This window comes from Stigmatopora argus, chromosome 9 (assembly GCF_051989625.1).
Source record: "Stigmatopora argus isolate UIUO_Sarg chromosome 9, RoL_Sarg_1.0, whole genome shotgun sequence".
Classification (NCBI taxonomy): domain Eukaryota; kingdom Metazoa; phylum Chordata; class Actinopteri; order Syngnathiformes; family Syngnathidae; genus Stigmatopora; species Stigmatopora argus.
Window position 1 is genome coordinate 10,596,367 of NC_135395.1, and position 24,724 is coordinate 10,621,090.

The following is a 24,724-nucleotide window of genomic DNA, read 5'->3' on the forward strand; positions in this document are numbered from 1 at the left end:
TTGCTTATTAGGATTTTTTAATTATTAATAATTGGATTTCTCAATATTTTCATATGCTCATCTTGCATTGGCTTTGACTAGACAGAAATCCATTCAATTTTGACTTGGAGGGTTGAATAAATTAATATTTATCCAATGAAAATTAATAGCACCATCATTGACAGCCATTTGAGGCTTTTGAAATGTACAATTATTTCCAGGTTGATTCTACTGATATCAAGCCAGAATGTATATATATATTTATATAATGGAGATTTAAAAGTTGAGCTGCAAAAATCAGGATGAATAATTCAAAAAGGGAAAGAAAAGCATGCTGTGAATGTTTTTATTTTATTTTACTGAAGCCGTTGTAGCCAACGTGAAATCCTTCACAGACACGTGGTTCTTACAACAAAAAATGTTGTGACATTAAGTACTTCTGGAACATTGAAAGTCATCTGACAGTTGCTGCTGGTTGGTGGCCAAGGCACATTAGAAGTTCAAGATTGTCCGGATGCTGCAGAAGAGGGGGGTAACGTGAAAGCAGTAGGACAAATTTCAATCAATCAAATAAAGGACATGGTATTAAACTAAGCCTACCTCTTTCCAGAATGCATGAGGTCAAATCCCTCATTAATCTTGTCAAATGGCAGCGTGTGCGTGATGAACTCGTCCACCTTCAGCTTCTTGTTCATGTAGTCTTCCACCAGTTTGGGCACGCTATCTACACTCTTCCAGCCTGCAGGCGGGGACATGAAAAGGTGAAGGGAAGGTTAAGTAAGAAAAGGGATATTGATATTGATTTTTGGATCGCCTGGTCACCCTTCAAGTGTTAAATTACATGCCTAGTATTAGTGGGGTGCCTATCTGTTGGAATTATTGTAAATAAGTTATCCTGATTTTAGTTTAGACTATTGAAATGTTAGTTAATAGAATTGGGGATGTCTTGACCCCTTGGGAAAAGTTTCACCTTATTCAACAAAGAGGAACTACCCAGGGGGGCGGACGCCTGTCTGTTTGTCTGTTTTGTGAGGGGTGCAAGATATCAGGAATAAGACTATAAAGATGTTATCTTGAAGGGGCATATGGTCATGATCAAAGAACCTTTGGTAACTGGGAGAGAACTATCTCTCCCTTGATCAGCTTGAAACTTCCTGTGACTTGGACACTCCCAAAACACAATAAGAGACTTGGCGGAGGAAGATTTTCTTCAGAGTGTTTTGGAGAGCTGTGAGAGTGACAGTCTCTGAACCTCTCATTTTTTAAATAAAGTTAACTCAAATTCTCTGTGATTTCCTTCTTTTCAGGTTGGTGAAACAAATGTTTGGTGTTTGTACCTAACATTTAATTGGTCCTTCGAGCCGGATTCCAAGATACCGGACGATCCCAGCGGGTGAGCAAGATCCAGAAAAGTCTGTGTACACAGCATAAAGATCCTTTTCCAGGACTGTTTCTTCCTTACGGGCTGGGGTCCAAAGGTTGAAGGGATACCGAGGACGCAGAGAATCGTGAGTAAATTTTATTTAAAAAAGGAATGAATGAGAAAAAAGGAATGAATGAAGGCGTAACAGACCCCTTTAGTTGGAAAGACTAATTAAACTCTGTAAAACTATCAGGTAAAAAAATTCAAACAACAAAAATTCCACATGCGTACAGAGGTCAAATTCAAACAACAAACTTTCGCAGGCGGACAGACACCCTTAGTTTTAGCACACTAATTAAATTCTGTAAAGGAAAGCGAAATCCAGGATGTATTGAATAGGAAAAATCTGTGACGGATAGTGGAGTTCTGGGTGTATTGAATGAAAAGTAAAAAAAAGGATAGAGTCCTGGTTAAAGAGAAATAAAAAAAGGATAGAGTCCTGGTTAAAGAGAAATAAAGAAGTGAATTAAAAGGAGTGAACGTGCAAAAAAGTGTGTATGGAAATACATTTTACCATTTGGTGATTTGTATCTCATATCAAACAACAGGAGACAAATGTCGACCTTTAGTGGATGTATGTAGACGCGAAACTCCGCCTGAAAAGGTTGAAGTGAGTTTACCACTAAAGGAATTTATCGACATCCTGTTGTCTAAACCCAGTGTTAGTGCACTATAGGTGCAAAGACCCACTGGGACTAAATTTTATTCAAAAATGGGTAAAGTACAAAGTAAAACAAGTAAAAAAGAGGAATTCCTCTCGGAACTTGCGTCTAAAGACTGGAAGATAGTTCATAGAGAGGATCCCGACGCGGTGGAATCCTTGCGTTATTGGGTAAAAAATATGGGTTCACTGGTAGACTAATAATAAAAGATATCCGTGAACTACAACAAAAAATCGAAAAATCGTGTAACAAAAAACGAAGTAAAATGCAAAAACAAGGTTATGATCAAACCAAAGCGTGGTTGCGAATAGCAGGGCAAATAGAAGAGGTTGAGAAAGTAGCTAAACAAAAAAGAGAAGAGATAACTATATTAGGCCTGTTAAAAAACAGTGGTCCCTCTTCAGCTCTCCTCGTGCGAGGCTCCACACGTAAGCAGGGAGCACGACGACGAGGGGGGGGAAAGGGGGCCTGCTGGTCGTGCGGCAAAGAGGGCCACATAGCCAGGGAATGCGGGGGCAACCCTCCCCGCGCACAGCGACGACATGATAGCGCACGACTAAAACAGGAGGTAGCAAAACAAATGGTTAACAAAAGTAAGGGGATAGATAGATAAAAAAGGTGGTGAAACCCCCCTTCACAGATGCGGACCCCCCTCAAGCTAAACACTCTTTGCAAACAAAAGGAGAGGGGGGGGGGGGCTTCGCCCATACAGTTTACTGCTCCCTTCACACCAAAGACAAAGGGCAGGAAAGACTACCACAAGAGAGACAGAGATAGTTGATAGTGTTATGATATATTAGTGAAAAATTATGGGTCTTTTATTAAACACTAAAATGTATATTAGGAAATGCCTAGTGAAAGGTTATTTTCCCTAAATTGTAATTGAGGTAATAGTGAGCACAGAAAATGGCTCTTATTTTAAATAAAACTGCCTTCTTAGAGCGGATAGGAATTCAGCCAGAGCTTTAACTATTTGTTTTAGAAATATGAGAGTGATTTGCGATTTAGACTTAAGTATTAAGAATCATCCAAATTATTAATGATATCAAACATGAAAACAATGCAGAAATGGCATTTATCCAAATTATTAGGTAAATTTAGATAAATTGTTTGTCTTTTTGTGTTTCTAATTGGCCGACCATCAAGATATAATCAATCAGATATCAAGGTGGAAAATGATTTAGAAATTTGAAATCAAATTTTGATGAAAATTATGGAAAATTGTTTAGTCAAATGAAATTTTAATGGTAAAAGCAGCAGTACTCCAAACGTGAAATTTGAAGTGGAGAAACAAATCTGCTATGCAAAATTTAGGAGCACTGAAAAGACAGTGCTTGATACCAAATTCCAAAGTACTATTGATTTATTGTGATAATGGTATCCAAATTGTGTTAACAGATTAATTGACTGAATTGACAAAAGTTTCCATATTTCTTTCCGAAAAAAAAAAAAAAAAAAGGAAAAAAAGAAATATATGGAAATCCAATTTAGTGGAATGTACCAAACACCATTATTAACTACACGATTGGAATTGGAGGATGAGGCTAATCATATGTCTGCATAAAAGAAAAAACTTTAAGGAAACGCATTCATTTTGGGTTGGCAGAGGGAGATTGCATTTCTCAACAGGAAACATGATGAGCAACCCGGGATGAGAGTGCAAATGTTCCTGACCAAACCAGCAGACATGAAAATAGCTGATCCATTTTGTGCTCTGTAAGAAGGTTCTCTCAGTTGAAACGTATGAGACAGGTAAGATAAATTTTTGACGTAATCAGATAAAATGGCAAGCACTCCAATATTGATTGGAAAGATTATTGCTCGGGGAGCAATGCTGTAAGCCATAAGGAACTTTTTATATTGGTTTTATTGTCTCCATATAAAAAAAGCGTTTCAATTGAGACTACACCTTCTTACAGATTTTTAAAGTAAACAATTGTGACTAGATCTTCTTACATATTTTTAAAGTAAACAATTAGAGAGAAAAGAGAAACTACAATGGATAGAAATGTAACTAGAATTTAATTTTATGCCTGACTATTGAAAAATATTGATTAAGAAAGTTTATAGGAGATGATTGGCAAACTCCGAAGACAATGGAATGTTACATTTGATAATAAGACTACTAGATTGGGATATTTTGAATTAAAAAACACTGAGGTTAATATGCAACGCAATACACATTGTTAGATGAATTTGGGACTTGATTAGTATGCATTTTAAAAGTAATGGGTTTTAATTGCTCTAAAAGATACAATTATGCTAGAAATATTGACCCTGACAAACAAGGGGTGATTACATTTTACTGGGTTCAATTCTATTTAGAATTATAAATGTGTGCATTTTGTTTCTGAAAATTAATTGATGTGAATCTAAACTGTTACAGAGAACGGGAAAGCTGTTTTCCTGGGGAGAAAGCAGCCTGGTTTGCTTTTTGTATTTTTCCTATTTTTAGTATGATTAGTTAATTTGTGTAATTGTAGGAAAGAGGAAAAATCAAATATGGTTTTGATCTTAACAAGGAAGCAGTGTTCAAAATAGAATATCAGCTAGCATGTTTAATTTTGACTGATAAGGTATTTAAATTTTCACAAACATAATGGTGAATGTTAAGCACGTGTTAAAGACAACGACAGAACACAGCAGCATTCACAACAACAAAACTGAGCCGATCTCAAGAACAGTGCAGACGAACTATACAAAGCTAAAGGCCTACCGTACCTACCAAAAATGTATTCCATAATTGAGCCATAAATGTCTCAACAGGGGGGAGGTATGGTGAAGAGGTATAAATACCTATTTTAAAATTTTTGTAGGAACTGTTTAATTTGTTATTTTATTGATCTGTAAAGAACATGGGATCTCCAGAATCATCTGGAGTGACAATGGAGCTCATTTTTCAAACAGCATAGTGCAAAACATGGCAAAACAACTGGTAGAACTAGCTCGAGATTAACACCTTTTGAGATAGTTATTGGAAGACCATTTCAACTTCCTTTATGGGAAGATGAAGGAGAGAAACTATCCAAAGAACATGTAAGGTGCCGTGATCTTTTGTATATCTTGCAGGAGGTGGTGTAGCCAGGTGACTGGATCCTGAGTCATAAAAGTGAAGTCCTGGTTCTCTCCACGATGGGAAGACCCATTCGTGGCCCAACTCACCAACCTCCACAGCAGCAAAGATCACTGAAAAGTCAAAGTCGATTCAGGTCAAGAGTTCGAGACAGGTGACTCTGAGTAGGACTAAGTCGGACGGTGTCAAAACCCTTGTCCGTGAAGAAACTCATCTGACGTCTACTCACCAGCCACGAGCACCCCTCACTTAACCCTGACCTCCCATAGACTTTGCACCTCTATACAGAAGCCACAGTGAAAGCTGTTGTCACCCACATCACAGTGACTGGACTGTCAGTGACAGCCTGGGTGTATCTGAACGCCCCGCCCACAGAGCCTCGAGTTGGAAAACAAGTGCAGGAAACGTCCTGCCTCAACACTGGAAAGGCAGAGCCAAGCGGTCCACTCTTGGACGGGGACCCAATCTACATCAACAACATCGGAGTTTCCTGCAGCATACCAGATGAGTATAAACTCGCTGACCAAATTGCACCACTCCAGAACAGGACGGAGGAAGGGTTTGCAGCCATCCATGAACAGTTGTCGGCTACCTCTTTGATGGCTTTCCAGAACAGAATTGCTGTTGATATGATCCTGGCAAAGGAAGGTGGCGTGTGCTCCATCTTTGGCGACCAATGCTGCACGTTCATCCCTAACAATACAGCAGCTGATGGGAGTTTAACCAAGGCCCTGGAGGGCCTTCGATCCCTCAACAGCAAGATGAAAGAACATTCTGGAATCGACACCTCAATGTGGGGCGAATTTGGTAGCATGTTTGGCGAGTACAAACAGTTGATTGTATCAGTTTTAATGTCAATCGCTGTTTTTGCTGCCATTCTCACAACTTGTGGATGTTGCTGCATTCCCTATATTCGTGCGTTATGTGAAAGATTAATAACAAATGCCATAGAACCAGTCAAATCCGAAATGTATGCCTTATTGACACCTGGAGGCGAACCACTGGACGATGATGACGACGACGCCGACGCATCTGGGGACGAGGAGGAAATGCAGTTCACTGGACTGCCTGAAATGTTCCAAGATGCTAAAGACTCTGGCATTAACTTCTGAGTGTAACGTTTTCTGTTATTTTTGTGATCCTGTGATGCGAAAATCGGATAAGAAGAGGTCATGGGTGATGATATTATATAACAAGAATCCGGATAAACAGGAGGGTTATGTTGGAATTATTGTAAATAAGTTATCCTGATTTTAGTTTAGACTATTGAAATGTTAGTTAATAGAATTGGGGATGTCTTGACCCCTTGGGAAAAGTTTCACCTTATTCAACAAAGAGGAACTACCCAGGGGGGCGGACGCCTGTCTGTTTGTCTGTTTTGTGAGGGGTGCAAGATATCAGGAATAAGACTATAAAGATGTTATCTTGAAGGGGCATATGGTCATGATCAAAGAACCTTTGGTAACTGGGAGAGAACTATCTCTCCCTTGATCAGCTTGAAACTTCCTGTGACTTGGACACTCCCAAAACACAATAAGAGACTTGGCGGAGGAAGATTTTCTTCAGAGTGTTTTGGAGAGCTGTGAGAGTGACAGTCTCTGAACCTCTCATTTTTTAAATAAAGTTAACTCAAATTCTCTGTGATTTCCTTCTTTTCAGGTTGGTGAAACAAATGTTTGGTGTTTGTACCTAACACTATCAAATAATTTACAAACTCCTACTTTTAAAAGTGTTAAAACAAGGTAAATGTCGCAATTAAAGAAAAAAAAGGCTGCCTTCTTTACAAAATCGATTATAAATTAGTGTTGCAGCAATGCCATTTTTTTAGGTCCCGAAACCAATTCCAATACCCAGCTTGTGTGGTATCGGCCGATGGCAATCCTGTAACGATAACTTTTTTTTTTATAAAATGAATTTTACCATTAAATGACTTCATATGCACAAACTTGACACTACTGTAAATAACCAAAGTCATCACCTCCAAAGGCAGTCCCTCGCCATACGCGGCCTGTAACTAACTGGAAGGGCCTTGTGGAAATCTCTTGACCGGCTCCGGCAACACCAGCGATGATGCTCTCGCCCCAACCTTTGTGGCAGGCCTCCAGAGCGGCTCGCTGAAATAGACAACTGGTTAATTTGTTCATCTGCAACCTCTTTGCTAGGCACTCAAACACAACATTCACCATGATCTGCACGTTCCCGATGCACTCGAAGGAGTAGTCCACGCCGCCGTCGGTCATTTCCACCAGGACCTCGTTGATAGGCCTTTTGTGGTCCTTGGGGTTGACGAACTCGGTGGCGCCGAACTCCTTAGCTTTGTCGAACTTGGTCGGGTTGATATCCACGGCGATGATACGCGTCGCTCCGGCGACTTGGCAGCCCATAATTGCGGCCAGGCCGACAGCTCCCAGGCCAAAGACTGCGCATGTAGAACCAGGCTCCACCTGAGTGGAAGGAAACCCACCAGATAAGTTTTAGGAACTTTTTGAAAAAGTATTATTATTATTTTTAAATATATGAATCAAGTGATGTTTCTTGTTCCAACTACTGTAAATTTTAGCTTACCACCTGTGACATTTTTCTTTCAATTTGAAACCTGTCGCTTATAGTCCAGTGTCACCTATAGATGGCAATTAATTGCACAAAGGGCCCCAGTGGGTTCAGGTTTTGGTTCCAACCCATAATAGGAAACATTTCCACCAATCTGGTATGTTAGATATACAATTGCAGAAATCTAATTGATGAAATTGTCTGTGTTGGATTGGTTGGAACAAAAAATAAACCCACAGCGGCCCTCAAGGACCAGATTGTCCACTTCTGCTGTAGAAGGATTTTTACAGCTTGATATGCTGTATGATTTTACACTACTCCTGATAATAATGGTCATTTTGCATTTTTAGAATAGTTTTGTATTTTCCATAACTCAATGGCTGCCATTGACAGTGCAAGATGCCCAATACATTTAAGGTCAGAGGCGTAGCAGCAAAGGAACAAATATTCACTAGGAAGGCATTTGGAGGAAAAAAATCAATCATGGGGAATAACTGAGGTGCTGAGTATTTTAGGAATGAGGCCACTATTTCATAAAATATTGCATGGCATATAGAGAGCACGAATAAGCGACCTTGGCGGTGTTCAGCGCTGCACCGTATCCGGTAGAGATGCCACACCCAAGGAGGCACACTTTATCCAGGGGAGCCTTGTCGTTGACTTTGGCCAAAGAGATGTCAGCGACCACGGTGTACTCAGAGAAGGTGCTGGTCCCCATGAAGTGGAACACCTTCTTGCCCTTGCATGTAAAACGGGAAGTCCCATCAGGCATCAAACCCTGACCTTGGGTCACTCTGCAAATGCAAACCACATTCAAACAAAATAGGAAGAGCGTGCTTTCTGTTTTGTTTTAAATATTCCTGTAACTGGAAAGTCTCTCCTACCTAATCTTCTGGCACAAGTTGGTTTTGGGATTCTTGCAGAACTTGCACTCACCGCACTGAGGCACATACAGCGGGATGACTGTATCACCTTGACATATGGAATACATATTCATGAATAATTTTGCCAACATACTTAAAGGTAATTTTACTTTAAATCCAATATCCAGGTTGGAATCATTACCAGGCTTAAACTTGGTGACGCCCTCGCCGACACTCTCCACTGTCCCACCACCCTCGTGGCCCAGGATGATGGGGAAGACCCCCTCAGGGTCGCTACCACTCAGGGTGTAGGCATCAGTGTGGCACACACCCGTGGCAAGAATCTAAAAAACACACACACAAACAGTTGTAAATGTTAATGGAAAGTTCCAAAGAGCATGACACATAAAGGTCCTTCACATTAGCTTACCTTGATGCGAACCTCGTGGGCCATGGGTGGGGCCACCTCCACTTCCTCAATGGAAAGAGGCTTCCCTGCCTCCCAGGCCACTGCAGCCTTGCATTTAATCACCTGAAAAGCAGGTGTGGCAATAAATCAATATGGTGAAATATGATTTGTATTCCAATGCATTATCAATATGTTATGTTAAAAATCTATCACTGTATGATGCAGTAACCAGCGATATGCTAGCAAAATTTTCCATTAGAATAGTGAATTTTAGTGCTTCTGCCATTGACGGTGCGAGACGTCCAAATGATTGAATTTAACATCTGGTGCCGTCACTGGCACTGAAACGTGAGCATTTAAATGAGTTGGATTACTACAATAAGGTTGTATGTAGACAAAAAGTTAACTTTTGACCTGACCAAGAAAGTAAATGAGGCGTGGCGGGCGCTATGTCAACAAATACTTAAAGAGTAGGCAGGCATGAACTTTTAACTAGCAGATTGTGCTACTCGAAGATTTCTAGTTAATTCAATGCATGCATTCTATCAACGTGTATTACTTTTTTCCATTCGATCAACAGTAAATTTAGCATTTTACCGTTATATGAAGTTAAATAGCGGCGTACAAAACTGATGATGTGGATTTTATTTGCAAGTAAGCAATATGTAGCGTGTACATATTAGGTACATGTATTATTAACTGGACAACATATGCATTGGGGGAAAAAAAGTATGTTCGAGTTCACCCACCTTGCCTGAAGTCGACATGATTCTCTCGTCGTGTCTTGAAGCAGGAGGCGCCACCAGAGTTCCGTGTCCCTATGAGTGCAAAGCTACACCAATCAGAAACAAGGAGAGGGGGCGTACTTCCGGAGCAACTCAACCGCGGAAATTGAAGGTTTAAAACAATGATAAGAAAACGCGTTCGCAGCTTTACGGAAATTAATTGTATGTACCGAAAATGAATTCATCAATTTTGGTTTATAGTTCACGCTTAACTAGAGCTATTTTTGCATGTAACTCCAAACGGTTCGTTGGGAATTAGCTGGTGCCTACCGGAAAGAGGAAGACACACTGACCAATCAAAATCGAGGATAGGGGTAACATGAGGAGAAACAGTGACCCAAATATAATAAACACATTGACGCATTTAGTTTGTCCTTTTTAGTTACATTTTAGAATAAGATAAGCATCTTTATGGAAAAAAAACATACGTATACTATTGTTACTGACCCACATGTTATAAATACAAAATTTGAATGTTATGTTAGTTTGATTTTGGGATTAATCTTATGTTGATATGTACTTGACTATGGAATATTTGAGGATGATTGATTAAATATATATACATATATTTGTTTAACTCCATGGTGTTGCATCATAAATGAGATTATGCTCTCCAGGATGAATAAAGATTAATAATAAATAGGACTTTGCCCCTTCATGCCTTTCAAGTAGATTAAGATCATAAAAATGTTAATGCAAAACACTATGACCATAAATCATAGTAAAATCAAACAAGTAGTGCAAATGAAGTTACAGAGAGACTTTAGAATACAAAAATCAATAATTTGCAAAAAAGCATTTAATCAAGACCATTGACATGCATTTGCCAGACACTGATCTCGGAGTTATAACTCCGAGATCACCAACTCACGTTTGTCAGAAAGTTACAAATGACCATGTAAATGACCATGTTCAGATTCTTGATGTTACTGAGGTTTACCATATCCATACATATGACTATAGCGATCATACGCATGTTTATGTGTATAAAAAAAAGAACCATCCAAGAGGCAATGTCCAAATTTGAAACCCTCACAGAGGATTGGGATAAATTGTGGACCCACAAATGATCATCGACCACCTGCAAATTAAACAAAGAACTTCAATACAGATAAAATGGAACAATATATTACAATCAGAATGTGGTCTGACCTCGGAATCCGCGTCCTCCGCCGCCTCCTCTTCCTCCTCCAAAACCACCACCTCCTCTTCCTCCTCCAAAACCACCACCTCCTCCTCCACGTCCAAAACCTCCACCTCTGCCACCTCCTCCGAAGCCTCCACCTCCCCTTCCTCGAAATCCGCCTGCAACAACACCAATTTTGGGACAATGTAAAAAAAAAAGTGATGGTACTACACTAAGAAAAGTTTCCTAACAACCAAAATATTATCTAATCATCACCTTTTGCAAAGTGTTCTAAACTACATGGGCTCCGAAGAACTTTTACTCAACAATAATAATAGCCAGAGATGTCTCGAACCCAATTTTTATTAGGGGGGTTAGAATCTGGCAGTGATCGTTAATTCCAGTTAAAATGGCTTGGACTTTATCGCTGTCAATTGCACCCAATGAGTTAATATACATAAAAATATAAATATGTTTAATGGAATCTGACCCTGTGAAAATGAGGTAAACAATTCCAATGTCCAATCATGGGATCCGAGGCATCTGATAATAATAATAAACCAAGAATAATCAAACCAAATATGATAATCACCTCCACGACCTCCCCTTCCTCTTCCCCCTCGGCCTCCTCCTTGACCCTTTTCACCAGGTGGCCTGGGCAGGAACCTCTGCAGCGGAAGAAGCTTCATGGGATCTATATAAAACTAAACAAGAATGTTGGTTAGCGAGATGAAAGTTTGAAACATAATTCCCTGAAAAATGAATGTGAATTATTACCTTCTGCAATTTCTTAAACGAAGATGCCTTCATGTTATCAGACAGTTTCACGGAAAAATACTGAAAAAAGGTGAGTTAAGGAGTTTCTGCGGATAAATTGTTTTCAACTTAACAAATTAAAGTGATTTTCAGAGTGAATAGGATACAAAGTCCCGCAGCTGTCCAAATATCTCATCCACCTTTCCGATCTGCTCCTTATTTTCCAAGTAAACAGGCGCGTTGAAGTAGGGAACCTTGTTTTCCCTTGTAGTACACTTGCACACGATGTCGTCCTCGCAAGGATGGACAAACTCTCCTAAATCTGTTGAACAGGAGTTACGTTTAAATGCTTCTAGCATAATAGAGTAAGTAGGACATGACAGAAAGGATGTTCCTGTAAACAGTTCTCACCAACAACGTATTCTGGGGGTCCATAGTCTTGATACTGTCTGAAACCACCACGGCCCCCACCCCGGCCGCCGAAGCCTCCTCCGCCTCGGTTGTTATATCCTCCACCTCCTCCGCCTCGGTTGTTGTATCCTCCACCTCCTCCGCCTCGGTTGTTGTATCCTCCACCTCCTCCGCCTCGATTGTTATATCCTTCACCTCCTCCGCCTCGGTTGTTATATCCTCCACCTCCTCCGCCTCGGTTGTTGTATCCTCCACCTCCTCCGCCGCCTCGGTTGTTGTATCCTCCACCTCCACCTTCTCGGTTGTAACCTCCACCTCCTCTGTTAGACATTTCAAATGATCTGCAAAACATTGACATGAAATCAACACGCGGAGTTGACGAACCAACATGAACTACTGCTAAAGCTAGCAGCTAGTTAGTGCCGCCGTATAATAACAATCTTCAGTGAATCAATGCGTTTTACCGACACATGACCACGCACACTATTACATGGAATGCCGAAACCTTCAAAAAACACATAAATTGCTTATCGTTTGGGTAACTTACGACTTTATCAGGCACCGTTAAGACTCCAACTGCTCTTCATGCAACGAGAACACGTGTTACTATTAGGTATCATACAGATGCATAGATATTCAAGGGTTACCCCGGGTAGAGTTGGCATCGCGAGTAAAAGGCGGCCATCTTACGTCAGAAGACCTTTTACTTACTCATCTATTCCCTTTGAAATGAATGAAAATGTTGATTCGCTGTGGCAAACTCTCACAAGACAAGCCTTTTTAGATAAATACAGCATTACAAATCTAGTTTTTCCTCCATTATCAATGATTATTATGCATTGACAAAACGTACCGTAAAGCTGTGGGTGGGATGGCGTAAAGTGTTGTAAAAACACCTTCACGCTTACATTTTCGCAGGTGATGGCTATGTAATATATAATGCACATTTCACTAAACTTTGAAATATAAAAAAATGCAGTTGCCCTGTTTTTCATTTTATTTTTTTATAGAACAATTCTGATTATTTCATTACTGATTTGGAGCAACATGTACCTCTGGTGATTGAGCCATAACAAATTTGACCACCTGACCATGAGACAAACAACCTTCATGGTTTAGTTTGTTCTATTTCTTTGAATATGTCCATTAATAAATAAATGAATTTAGTATTGTGGCATCTACAATTATTCATTTTGACCTATCACTAAAGTGGCCACTAGGTGTCAGGATTCTGCCACAGAAAAAAAAGTCAGTCATTCGTATTCGTACATTGCCAATCACCTCCAAGTCGTTGTTTTTCTTTTCATGCCTAGTTCTGCTCATCTTTGAGACCACATGACGAATTCTTGCCACATGCAACACTCTTCATCAAAATGACATCATTCATACGCTCATCTCAAGTTACTCTTGATTCTGAACGCTCATTTTTTTTTGGGAGGAGGTTGAGCAGAGGGAACAGATGCAAGTAGGCATGCTGTAGCCAATTTATAAAGGGAGGTTTGTGTCTCACGCCACCATGATGACCTATCATCTTTGGTGGAGGAGACGAGCGGAACCTGCACGTTTGAATTCTGCAAACTCTCAAAAGGTCACGTCGTGGTGTAAAGTGATACAGGCAATGAGGAGTAGAGGGGATACATGCATCTCTCTTGTCTCCTTGTTCATTTGAGAACGGGAAGTGGGGTGGGGATGAGACAGAAAAAAAACACAAACTCCACAACTAAATACTCTAAAAAATACTACTATTATATTGCAACCATTAACACAATGAAGTACTGCGAACTACCGATGCAAACACTTTCTACAGTGTACATTTTAATACAAGATCTCTATTGCCACTACTTACTATCACCACAACAACTACGATCACTACATCTAACAATGCCTGCTATGATTATGAACATAGTACAATGACGACTACTAAAACTACCACAGGTTTTTTAATTTAGTATTTTATTTCCTCGCCGCTACTACTGCCACTACCTCTACAACTGCCATTAGTAATCCTACAAACAGTACAATTAGTAGAGCTACCATGTGGAAATTCATTTGAGCATTTATCTAAAATTATTTGATATCCATTTTAAGGGCAATGTACTGGAAAGTTTTTTTCCGCCAACCCATTAATGCCAGACCGTTTTTCTTAAATGTTTTTAATTTGTAAATATAGGACAGGGGTCTATAATTGTGGATAATTGTGTCATGTGGGACACATCTGGTAACCAATTGTAGTATGAGTGGTGTTTTCTATTAACCTGGTTGATTAATAAATCTTGTTTTTATTTCAATTTTTTCAAAGGAAAAAATGGGTTCCTAGATTCCTAGATCAATGCTAGCTGAATTTTGACAGTACAGCATTTAGAATTCATTTCTACCATAGAATGTGACGGACAGATTATTGTTTTGGCACTCTTACATGATAGTACCAAGTTAGTAATGATCGGTAGTTGTGGTAGTAAAAATAATATCACCCCCACTTCTACTACAGAGACTAATGATACTACTATTCATGATAATCTTTAAGAAGTGTTCTCTGTAGCAATTCCATCCCCACAAAAAGCAGCCAACCTCTCAACTTGAGCTCAACACTTCTTGACAAAATGGCTTTTAAACCAGGGCTCATGTTGACTTTTTTTCCACATGGTAACACACTTTGACACACTACACTGTACCAGCGTCGCGTTCCAGACGTCGTTTTGCGCAAAGGAGGCCGATTATGTGTCTTGCGCAAACACTAAATCCGCCGAGTAGTGTGCGGAAAATAGAGCGATGACACACATTAAGAGTGTAATAGAGGTTATTAATGGATCGCTCTATGCCAAAGTGTGTGTTTTGGGTTCAAACCGCCGGCCTTGATAATGACTGTATCGTGCTCTTTTTCATTGAAACCATATGTTTGCTCTTCTGTAACCTGCCAATCATTCTCTGTGTGTGTATGTGTTTCACAGCAAACCGAAATACACGAAGCAGGGATGAAACGGACCACACACGCCATTATTACCCAGCAGCAGCGGGCAGGTAAACACACGAGAAGGTGTGCGTGACCCCCTCTAAGCTGCCCTTGTGTTTTATCTGCCTGAACGTGGCAGAGTTTGTTAAGATGTTGAGTCCAGGAGCAGGAAGCAGGCAAACGATAGAGAAGTGCTGGTGCAAAACTTGCGATTTTGCTGGAAAATATAACTACACAATAACCGATACTAATATGGTTCGATACTCCAAGGTCTACCATTGCCTGAATGGTACCAACCTGAATGTTAAGACCTTCTATGTGTATGTATATTTATATATGTGTGTATGTGTGTGTATATATATATATATATATATATATATATATATATATATATATATATATATATAAATATATATATATATATATATATATATATATATATATATATATATATTTTTTTTTTTTTTCTTTCAGCAACACGCTTCTTTATTTCTATATTTATTTATTTATTAACTTACTTAATACCTATCTATTTATGTCTAAAATGCCTTTCCTGTATCTGCATTCTCACCCTCTTACTACTGTGACAATGAAATTTCCCGAATACGGGATGAATAAAGTTATCCAATCCAATCGCTACTACTGGTACAAATAACTCCTCTACAAGTACTCTTACAGGTATTGCTGTCATCTTCTGTGTGAGCGTGTCTAGGTGAGTATTTCACAGTGATGAAACGGACCACACACGCTATTATTATGGAGAAGCAGCAAGCAGGTAAAAACACGAGACGGCGTGTGTGTGACAGTCTCTAAGCCGTAGTTGTGTTGCATCGGACTGAAGGTAGTGGTTGTGAGATTAGTGCTAAGGTGCCATAGGGGAGCTCCTTTGTATGTCTTTGGCGGGGCTTTCTGATGGGCTGCAGTTTGATGGAGAATCTGCCTGAAGTCTTTGTGCCATTTAACCTTCTTGTATATGGTTGCATTCTTTCACACTATGACAATTGGACGGCACTAACTCCGAATATTATATGTCGGTAATGTTAAAACATGTAGCCTTGTGATCATTTTATTTCTGAGGGGCCAGCATTGAGCACTACTCTCTACAGCTGACAGGCTGAAAGGCTCCCAGTCGAATTGAGAATGTACTTGGTGAGTTAAATGAAATAAATAAACCTTGGGGGAAATGAACAATGATGAATAACTTGGAATAAGTATATGCATAAAAGTTTATACATGAACTAAAGGTCAATTTGACTTTGCAACATATGAGGAAAGTTGCCTGACTGCACCCAGTCTTTCATGACTGAATAGACTCTTCATGAAGCGGCAGCATGGAGCAAAAGCGAGAGATTTCCGTGTGTTTATTCTCTAATCTCAGGGGGAAAGATCACAAGGAGAACACTTTGAGATTTAGTTACCTCAAAAACTGACCAGAGGTTCAAGTGACCTCCCAGGAATGCTTGTGAAGTTTCCAAAAGTAGAAATAGTGGCATGCACGAGATGACTCTATTTTAATACTTTTTCATCGCAAGTTGAGAAAACATTTTTTAGGCTGACCTGAAAATTATTTTAAAATCACTAGTAGTACTAACTGCCACTACTACTGATTGGCAATTACTTCTACTACTATCACCACCACCACGACAATGAATTGTATTATTGCGAAAATGTTTTACCTTACTACGTTCTTTTGTAAATGCCGTTTTCATCTTTAATAAATACTGATTTATGACTTTTTCCCCGCTAGTCGTCCATGGAGAGTCATCGAGTGTAATGTGTGTTGGGGCCGAGTTTGGGGCAGCTCCAGGTTGATATTTCTTATTGTGAACATAGCCTGTTGACATTTCATTGTGTGCATTCACCGCCTACCATGATATTAAAGTAATGTGCCCGCGCTTGTGTTTGATAACAGGGCTTTGGGAGGTAAAAGACAAACACGTCAGAAGAGACTTTTTCTTAAGCGAGTAAGTGGATGGAGGACCACAGTCATTTTTGCCAAAACATATTTAAAGTACATAGTTACGCTTGTTACAATTTTAATATTCGTACGTACCTTATGTAAAAACCTAATCCTTCCACAGACTTCCAATTCATTTAAACTGGGAGTGTGCTTGTTGTCATTGATTTGAGTGTCCTGTAAGGATTGAAACATAAAAATAAAAAATGAATAATAGTGCGTGTATTGAAGGGTTAAAACAATTCATTCATTCATTTTCCGTACCACAGAGGGTTAAAATCATACCTTTGAAAATTAAATTCTAGATTTGAACTGTCCTGGTAATCAAACTTGCTTGGAAACTATAATTTATCGTTTTCAATCCCATTCAGATCCTCATTTTGTTATTTTAGCTTGTCTCATTTTATTTTCAATCTGATTTTAGTCATGTGTTATTAAAAAATATAGCCTAATTAATCATCTGCATCTCCATGGTGGCTGTACACAGTATGTAGAGTCTTGAATAGGCAAATGAGAACTAAAGCTAATAAGAAGCAGGCCAGCTCTAATCTCTTTAGCAAACCTGATCTCTCCCTCCATGGCTTTCTTATTTCTTGTGTGATAAATAATGTATATTTTGTCACTCACCCCCCTTCACCCCATAATCATCTCCGCAACACAGACACAACAAAATCCGTCACCCCCCCGTGGCTCCCACCACCATCATATCCATGTCTCTTTTGACTTTTGAATTGCCATTAAAGTTCAACACGGTCTTCAAACATGTCTTATTCGCCATCCATCTCCACCTTATTGGTTTACTTTAATTACTGAAGACTGGAGAGATTGGGAAGGGTGGGGCAAATGAGGAAGAGGGGTGATGATGATGAGGAGATGAGGGTGGGGGCGAGCAAATACTGAAAACAAACATGGCGCTTGAATGCGAAGGATGGTGGCGGTTCCATCGCAGACGGAAGGGGACACATGGTGTAAGCAAACACTCGTAATTGCATTAGATTCCCTATGGCACATGGTTAATCTCCATTGCAGCCCACCCACCCCCAATCACTGAATCCCACCACACAACAGGACACACATACACACTTCTTCATATCATTTATACGAAACGTCCAGTGACGTCAATGATCAAGCGTCAGGTGTGATGGGATGTTTCACTCCCCGGGCTCACGGTATTGACAGAATTGCATCGATACCTTACAAAAATGATCCTCATCAGTATCAGGGAGCACTAAGAAATATTGTACCGATGTGTGAAATATGTACTTTGGTGGCAGAGAAAGGACAAACATTTTTAATGCCATTGAGAATGGTAGAATTCTAATCACGTGACTCTTAAAAACAGAATTATTAAATCAGTCAATTGCTATTAGACGCTCAGTCCACTTGAACTGGGAGTGAATGAGCATTTATCCGTTGCCAATCCTCCCACTTTAAATGGAAAGCACGTCTAGCGTCGGCACTGGCAACCAATGAGTTGCCAAGTACTTTACATTCAAGTGAGTATGCAGTAATTCAGTATTAAAAAAATATATGTCAGTGGACATTACCACATAGATATCAGAATCAGTATAGTATTTCCTTTAAGGTGATTATTTCCTTACTTTCTTTATACATACGTGCTTGTTATATACTTTGCTAGGTGATCATTTTTACAATGTAAAGTATATGTGTCTTGACTCAGGTAGGGTTTAAAAGCACAATGGGCTGTATGCTTGTGCTATTGCAAATTCCTTCAGTGTGCCGTGTTCTGGCTCCACCGGTGCCAGTATGTTTGTGTGCTTTTGTGAAATGACAGCATACAAACTACGTTTAGAGAGGAGCATGTCAACAGTCCTGTGCATTATCAAATGTTTATCAAGATTTGACAGTATTATACTGCATTACTCAGGCATATTTATAGCCATCTTTTCTTCTGTCATCCTGCTGGTGCATTGGGGAATGATGGTATTTTATGCGGCTACATTGCCTTTTTTCCACCCTAAAAATTCAACTTTTGCCTTTTCCTGATAGTACAATAATACGACTCGGAAAGTTAACTTTAGTAAACTTAAGAGTTAACTCCCATATTAATTTAGGCAGTTAATTATTTAACATATGCCTCTTAAAATAACTCACAAAACAAGTCATTTAAAAGAAGAAGAAAAAATCTAAATTGACTGTAAATAGTATCAAGAAAATCATCAAACAATTCATTTTTTTAGTGATTCCTTAAAAATCTGAAAAACATGACTAAGGCAATCATTTTAAGATTGCATCAATATGTTACTTAGCGATAAGTAGAAATAGGACTTTATTTACATAATAACCGATAGGACAGGAAGCAGGAAATCAGGACAATTGCTGCTTCAGAATATATTATGAATATATTAAAAATATAACTTAATTAAAGCAAGAAATCATTTCGCAAGGCCTAAACTTAGATTAAAACCTTTATCTATTTCTGACACTGTAACTTCAGATTTGTAACTATAATGTGTACAAAATTATATTCCAACCTGACTACAGTATCTACCAACATTTCAGCCAAAATAAACTATCGAATATAAAAATATAGCATAAGAAAGGCTAGTTAAGCTGCTGGAACAATTTCAAGGTCCCTTAACACATCACGGTGGACATTCAAGAAAGAGAAGCTTGGGAGACAAGTCTGGGATTGAGCGGATATAAAAGGCTTTAAAGGGAACCCCGAGGGCCACAGGGATTGAGTCTGTGTGGCCCCCAGGCTGGCCAAACAGAAAATAAACATTGCTTCCAGCGATTAGATCATCTTTCGTACCATTCACAGTTCATCCATATGACATCTCTCTAGTGGGTAAAATAAAGACTTCCTAGACATTGTCAGGGTCATTTGACACACTGATTAATAGCCTATAATTTACTCCTTTGGTGCCATTCATGACATCCTCCCAGCAAAAGAGATTGGTCGTTAATTGGTGTTGATGGTTTTGTATTGACACCAACTCTAGTATCCACTTCATTCGTTCATTCGCTGTCAACCGTCCCACTTCCCATAATTGGAAGTTTAGTGCAGTCAATGGCAGTGAATGATTAAAACATAAGTTCTTCCTCTGGCCAAGATTAACCCTCGTAACTCTATGAATTAACCGGTGTCTGACCAAGCCATGATAGCAATTACTTTATATTCTTGGACACATATGATGGCGCTGTCATTGTGGGATGCCAACCCCTGTGTTAGCTGAAGCTAAAGTGGTATTCTAGGTGGGTGTTCCCCATAGCTTGTCAGGACACATCTGTGGCTCCTCGACCAGGGGGAGGGTCGGATTACCCCTGGGCACAGGTGAACCGAGCCATACATGGCAGACGTGGTCGGGGCGGGGGTGTCCGGGGCTTGGGCTTTAGGGGATCACACTTTAAAAGCAACTCACTGGGTGTTCCCTCACTGCCCTCGACCTGTCTCGTCCCGCTTGTTTGTTTGTCAGTCATTAGAGCACTTTCGGGAGTGCATGGGCGGGGCCTCTTAATCCGGGCCGGTAGTGATTGCGGAGGACGGTCAATAAACGCTAATTGCCTGCACCATTGGGTTAATCTTGATGAAGACGTCTCGTGTTGTTACGCCGAAAAGGTGGTGGTCCAATATTGTTTGGGGCTTCATTAATAACCGTATGATGAAGATGGCACACCTGTCTGCAGGCTTTCATAATAGGTCATGTCTACTTTATTCAAACAAGACAGATTACGAATTGGAAAGACTGCACGGGCCCCCACAAAATAAAATTGACATAAAAATGTATAGACATGTATTAAATTTAGGGTTCAGGACCAATTATATGCTATTAAATACGATTTTGATGTGAGGTTTTCACAAAAACATGATTCTGGTTCTTAAGAAACTGACAAAATTGTGGAGAATATTAAGAGTAGATAAAGGCAGTCATTCTAACATAGGCTTAACTATTCTTGCTAGGAATGACATATGAGTATACTACTAGTACACAGGCTGTATACAAAGTGTATAAAATACATTTTCAAAAGGCTGCCTCCACTGCATCAGTAAACAGGAAAAATGACCTTTTTTCATTGATGCGGTGGAGGCAAAGGTCCACAAGGGGGTGGAATGTAGTGAGAAATTGGGGAAAACTGACTGTCAAGACTGAAGTGGCTCAAGATACGAGTCCAATATACATTGAAGTGGAAAAGTTGGCAGATATTGTCCAGATATGATCCAAAATGTGCCGCACCTTAAACCCTAAACTTAACAAGTAACCTCAAATTAACTTGTTAACATCATCAATTCATTTAAGGTGGGAGGACGTGAAATGGATCACGTTCCAGGCCAGGGATAGGCTTTCAGAGTAAGACATCAAGCCATAATTAAGGTTTCGGGGGGCAATTGCGCAGAATGCAGGGTTTCAAAGTAGGTTAGAGTTAGCTAGGATTATTTTTGAAGAAACAAATCAGGGTTAAACTTTGCCTTCACTTCAGAGTGTTAACTGAAGACTGTCTAATATGAGTACTAGTAAAACATTGCACTTTGAAAATGAACTTGTGGAGTGAAGTTTCTGCTTGAGTTTGCAGAAGGATGTGTTCAAGGTCTGCTGTATGCAAGACAGCAGAAGGACCATCTGTGTGTGTGGAACTGCAATATCCCCCCCAACCACTCCCCACCATCCACACACAGACACTCACACACATTTACACAGGCATGTGCATTTGAAATTGGTTCTTATGGTGTGCATCTATATTTGAATGTCAAGATTCCTAAAATAGTGAATATGAAAATGCCTTTTTTGTTTTATGTTTTTTTGTTTGTTTGATGCATTTTTTTTAAGCCTAACCGCTCAGATTATCTGCATGTCAATGACCTCATTTATAGGCTGATTCAGTGCAAACCCTAAAAAGGCAGGCATACCGTGTATTTTAGCAGTCAAATTGGTATATGTGCATTTCAACTGCTCTGAATATATATTTTGCCTACCTTGGACATTTTTACATTTTGTGTGGAATTGCTTGAATTTGTATCCGTTTTGTTTTGGAACTGAAATTTATAATAATTTAGACTTCAATGAAATATTTCATGATGCAAGTATACTCTTGTTTTAAACTGTGTTAAATTTAGCCTTGGCACAGATTGTATATTTTAATCACAATCCATAATTCTGATTGGATATTAAATAACTTGAAAATTGGAAACTACCATATATTCATCTCATTTTATTTGACACTAAAAGCCAGAGTATACTTTGAATATGCTGTTTTATATTTTGCTTTTAAGTTGCAATACTACATTTCCCCATTTAAAATGTAAAAATGACATATTTTACAATAAAATGTTACATTTTGTTAACATTAGATGTTAGGTTTTTCAAAATGCTATTTCCCTCTATATTTATCATTGAAATTACTGTAGTTTGATTCTGTTTAACTTAAAAGTCTAGGATTTGTGATGGAAATAACAAAATTTCATCCAAATTCAAACTGCAAATCATGCAATTTTTCTTCATTTGTGAAAGACGTTTAATGCTACATTTTGGCATGAATTTTTTTTTTGTGTGTGTGTTTTTTCACTTGCATTTTTTATTCAGTACTGCATTCTGCACTGAAAATTTAAAGATTATGCTGCTCTTTACAATCATAAATCAATGCTTAGCCTTGACCGTTTTTTAAATTATATCTTACAATCAATCTGGTCATTTTTTAACCTTTATACCCAAAATGATATATATTTGGTTGTATTTCACAAAATAAAAGAGTAGTGATGTATATTGCGTCTGGATTCCAACTCTGTTTTATGAGGTCAAAGTCCACAAAAAGCTCTGAGGAGTCTGCTAAGGAGGACAACACGATGATGAGAATGGCTGATTTACAGCTCCAACTCTGCCCCTCTTGACTCGATGCCGTAACATTTTATGACACAATTTTACTGCTCACATACAGCTGAGGTACATTTCACCTTCTGCTGTCATTTTCTTGAGACGCTGACTGGGCGAGGTGCTCGTGAAAACTTGTTCAAAGGTTCTAGGGAAAGTGTGTTCTGTTAAATAAACACTTTATTTAACATTTAACATCCTGAATTGATTGCCAGTCAATCGCAGGGAACAGGGAGACAAAAAAGATGTCCCCTCAAAGACTAACAGTTATGCCTGTCATGATTAATGGTCATCTTTCAGGGCAATTGACGGCGGTGGACGTCCAATCCATTTTAATTGCGAGGGGCGAATGGACGGTAAGTTTATTGAGTTAAAAAGAAAAGAAGAACTTTTAAAAAAATCCTTATTTTAGATTGTGGTAATCAATAAAAAACACTTTTTTTCGGAGTGAAGCAAGAGGAGGACATCAAATCCTCATTCTGTTCATTAAAATGTTTGGAGGGATGGAAAAAAAGCAGAATGTGGTTGTGGGCCAAAAAAGCATTTGGAGAGATGATGCTCGTGGGAAATTACTGTTTTTAACTTAATAATTTGTTTTATTCTTTGCAGATTGTGTGAAGATTTACAGGATTTGAATGTAAACACATGAAAAATCCACAAGGGAACACTGGCAAGGGTGAAAATTAATAAAGTTCTTTGGGAAATTTGACTTGTATTTAGAAAAAAACATGCAACGACATACATATCTTTTTTGTGTTTTAAACTAAGATAAAGACATAATGTACGACCTAAGAATATTTTCCTTTCTTATCTGCTGCCATAAGGGGACAAATTGATGTTTGTGTTATATCTAAAATGATTCATGTCCTTCCCCTTGAAAAAACCGTGCTGTGAACTGCAGGATTTTGGCAAAAAAAATGTATACAAGTTTACTGTGCATTGATTTCGTGGCTTTTTATGACAGAAAAAATGGACGATATACGTACATTTTAATTTGTTTTTTGCCATTTTGGCCATTGGAAATGAATGGGGCTGGATGATGACTTATACAAGCAAAGACTGAAATGAACAACTCATTTTAGTTTTTTCTCCCAGTGAATTTCCATTGACTTGAGCACAAATGCGCTATTGAAGAAGCTCTTTGCTGCTGAGTGCACTCGGAACTATTGTTGGTTTAGCCGCCGCGCGAAGCAGCATTTGCCAGGCGTACGACTAAGGAAATATTTGGCTCCCGCTTTGCGAGACAAAATGTCTTCTCCTCCTTCTCTACACTCGAAGAGTGGCAAAAACCTGGAAACTAAACAGTAGAGAGGATCACCATTGATCCCTTGTCTAAGCCGCCCTCAATCGCGCTTAAACGGAGCGGCTTCTCTGAGCGCAGGAACCACCGCAAACCTTTAAATCTGTTCCTAATGTTGCTTTTTAGTGTGGACGTCTTCATATAAGCGGAACAAGAACACATAAACCCCAACTTGCAGCCCTACTTGGGTACCTTACTCTGTTTTAGCAACCTTAACTTAAATCCTTAGCCAGTGTTTGAAATTCTGGCGTAAAACTTCAACCCTGGCTGACCTAAGCAACAATAATGTAAAAACCAGACCGTGTCTTGAAACTTCATTTTGAAACTTGTTGTGTAACCTTACAATGTTTTGAAAGCCAAATTAAACTCCAATCTGGATAGAAACCAGACAGTGGTCACTAAAGTGGACATCTATTTGTCATTGTCAGTTCAGTTCGCAGAATACGGTTTATGTACAGTGGTAGTTAGCAAAAGAGGGCAATCGATATTGAAACCACTTATTGACAGGATTGGACGCCTTCCAGTTCAAACTGATTTTATGTTTATTGCCGTCACTGACAGAAAGTGATTTGAACAATTGGGTCACAGAGGGCATACTATGTAAAATAAAAACAAAACCCCCCAAAACAAAACAGACCAAAAACGATCCCCT

At 39.2% G+C, this 24,724-nt stretch overlaps 2 protein-coding genes across 3 annotated transcripts; both read right to left on the reverse strand.

The window, feature by feature from the left end:
• Positions 1-311: 311 nt before the first annotated feature.
• Positions 312-9,856, reverse strand: LOC144082176 (alcohol dehydrogenase class-3). Its single transcript, XM_077609102.1, has 9 exons — positions 9,709-9,856; positions 8,981-9,082; positions 8,753-8,894; positions 8,572-8,659; positions 8,262-8,481; positions 7,321-7,581; positions 7,116-7,251; positions 580-718; positions 312-496 (listed from the first exon to the last, which is right to left on the reverse strand). The coding sequence occupies exons 1-9, from the start codon at positions 9,724-9,726 to the stop codon at positions 472-474; spliced, it is 1,131 nt and encodes a 376-aa protein (XP_077465228.1). The 5' UTR covers positions 9,727-9,856; the 3' UTR covers positions 312-471.
• A 667-nt stretch (positions 9,857-10,523) lies between these two features.
• gar1 (GAR1 homolog, ribonucleoprotein) lies at positions 10,524-12,705 on the reverse strand. 2 transcript variants are annotated; one of them, XM_077609632.1, is made up of 7 exons: positions 12,585-12,705; positions 12,038-12,378; positions 11,794-11,948; positions 11,648-11,707; positions 11,463-11,574; positions 10,897-11,049; positions 10,524-10,825 (listed from the first exon to the last, which is right to left on the reverse strand). In XM_077609632.1, exons 2-7 carry the CDS (start codon positions 12,366-12,368, stop codon positions 10,815-10,817), a joined length of 822 nt encoding a protein of 273 aa, XP_077465758.1. In that variant the 5' UTR covers positions 12,369-12,378; positions 12,585-12,705; the 3' UTR covers positions 10,524-10,814. The 2 variants fall into 2 exon arrangements, with proteins under 2 accessions (XP_077465758.1, XP_077465757.1); XM_077609631.1 differs by lacking the exon at positions 12,585-12,705 and having other exon boundaries at positions 12,038-12,561.
• Positions 12,706-24,724: the final 12,019 nt, after the last annotated feature.